Below are 861 nucleotides of genomic sequence, written 5' to 3'. Positions count from 1 at the left end.
CGGACGGGCGGCTCCCTTGGCAGCGGGGAGCTCCGGGCCTCCCACCTGGCAGGGCCGAGCCTGGGAGCACAGCCCGGCCCCGCCGCCTGGCAGGCCCCCTGCGCCGCAGGCGAGAGTGGGAAAGCCCCTCTCAGGGGCCCGGCCAAGCACCGTGGCCAGGCTGATGCCTGGGGCGGGGTAAAGGCCGTGGGTCAGCGCAGGAAACGCCGCCCAGCCGTGAGCCTCCTGGTCGTGGTGAGGCGTGTTGCCGGTGAGCACCCACCACATCGGTCAGCGCCGCCAAGGCACGCTGGCCTGGACACTGCTCCGAGGCCCGAGGTCTGACTGATCTGCTGCATTCCCAAAATGTGATAAGCGAGAAGGGAAAGAAGTATAAATTATGAGTGCTATTCACACTTTTTAAACCTTGCAGTTCTTCAGTGTCTGCCTCAGGAGTTTGGGCTGTTGAGAGCGCAGCAGCAGGTCCCCCGCAATGCGCTGTAGGCACTGCAGCAGCAACAGAGTTCTTCAGGGGCTGGCCCCCATCACAAGCCGTGCGACTGTCCCTTCCCGTCCCACACACAGAACCGAAAGTGCAAATAAAGCTGGGTCAAGGTCAGGTTGGACGGGGCTCTGAGCAAGCTGATCTAGTTGAAGATGTCCCTGCTCACGGCGGGGGGGTTGGACTAGATGGCCTTTAGAGGTCCCTTCCAACCCAAACTATTCTTTGATTCTAACTTACTTCACACCAGTAACAATTTGTATCAGCATTTTGAACAAGGAGGGGCCTTGCTGCCCTTACCCTGGTGCCCACCCTGCCTGCCTGGTCCCTGCATGTGTTGCTCCCAGCCCCAGCTGTTGGGATTTGCTGTGGCAGGGCCA

General features: G+C 61.0%; 1 protein-coding gene across 1 annotated transcript in view; it reads right to left on the bottom strand.

The window, feature by feature from the left end:
* Nucleotides 1-267, bottom strand: part of LOC103922385 (chromosome unknown open reading frame, human C3orf17) — a 6,775-nt gene extending 6,508 nt beyond the window's left edge. Inside the window, exon 1 of the mRNA XM_009330519.1 lies at nucleotides 46-267. Within this exon, the coding sequence (XP_009328794.1) occupies nucleotides 46-267 (222 nt within the window). The remainder of the gene's footprint in view (nucleotides 1-45) is intronic.
* Nucleotides 268-861: the final 594 nt, after the last annotated feature.

This window comes from Pygoscelis adeliae, unplaced genomic scaffold (assembly GCF_000699105.1).
Source record: "Pygoscelis adeliae isolate BGI_AS28 unplaced genomic scaffold, ASM69910v1 Scaffold120, whole genome shotgun sequence".
NCBI classification, from domain to species: Eukaryota; Metazoa; Chordata; class Aves; order Sphenisciformes; family Spheniscidae; genus Pygoscelis; species Pygoscelis adeliae.
Note: the sequence above shows the minus strand (reverse complement) of the source record. Positions and strands in the feature narration are given on the sequence as shown.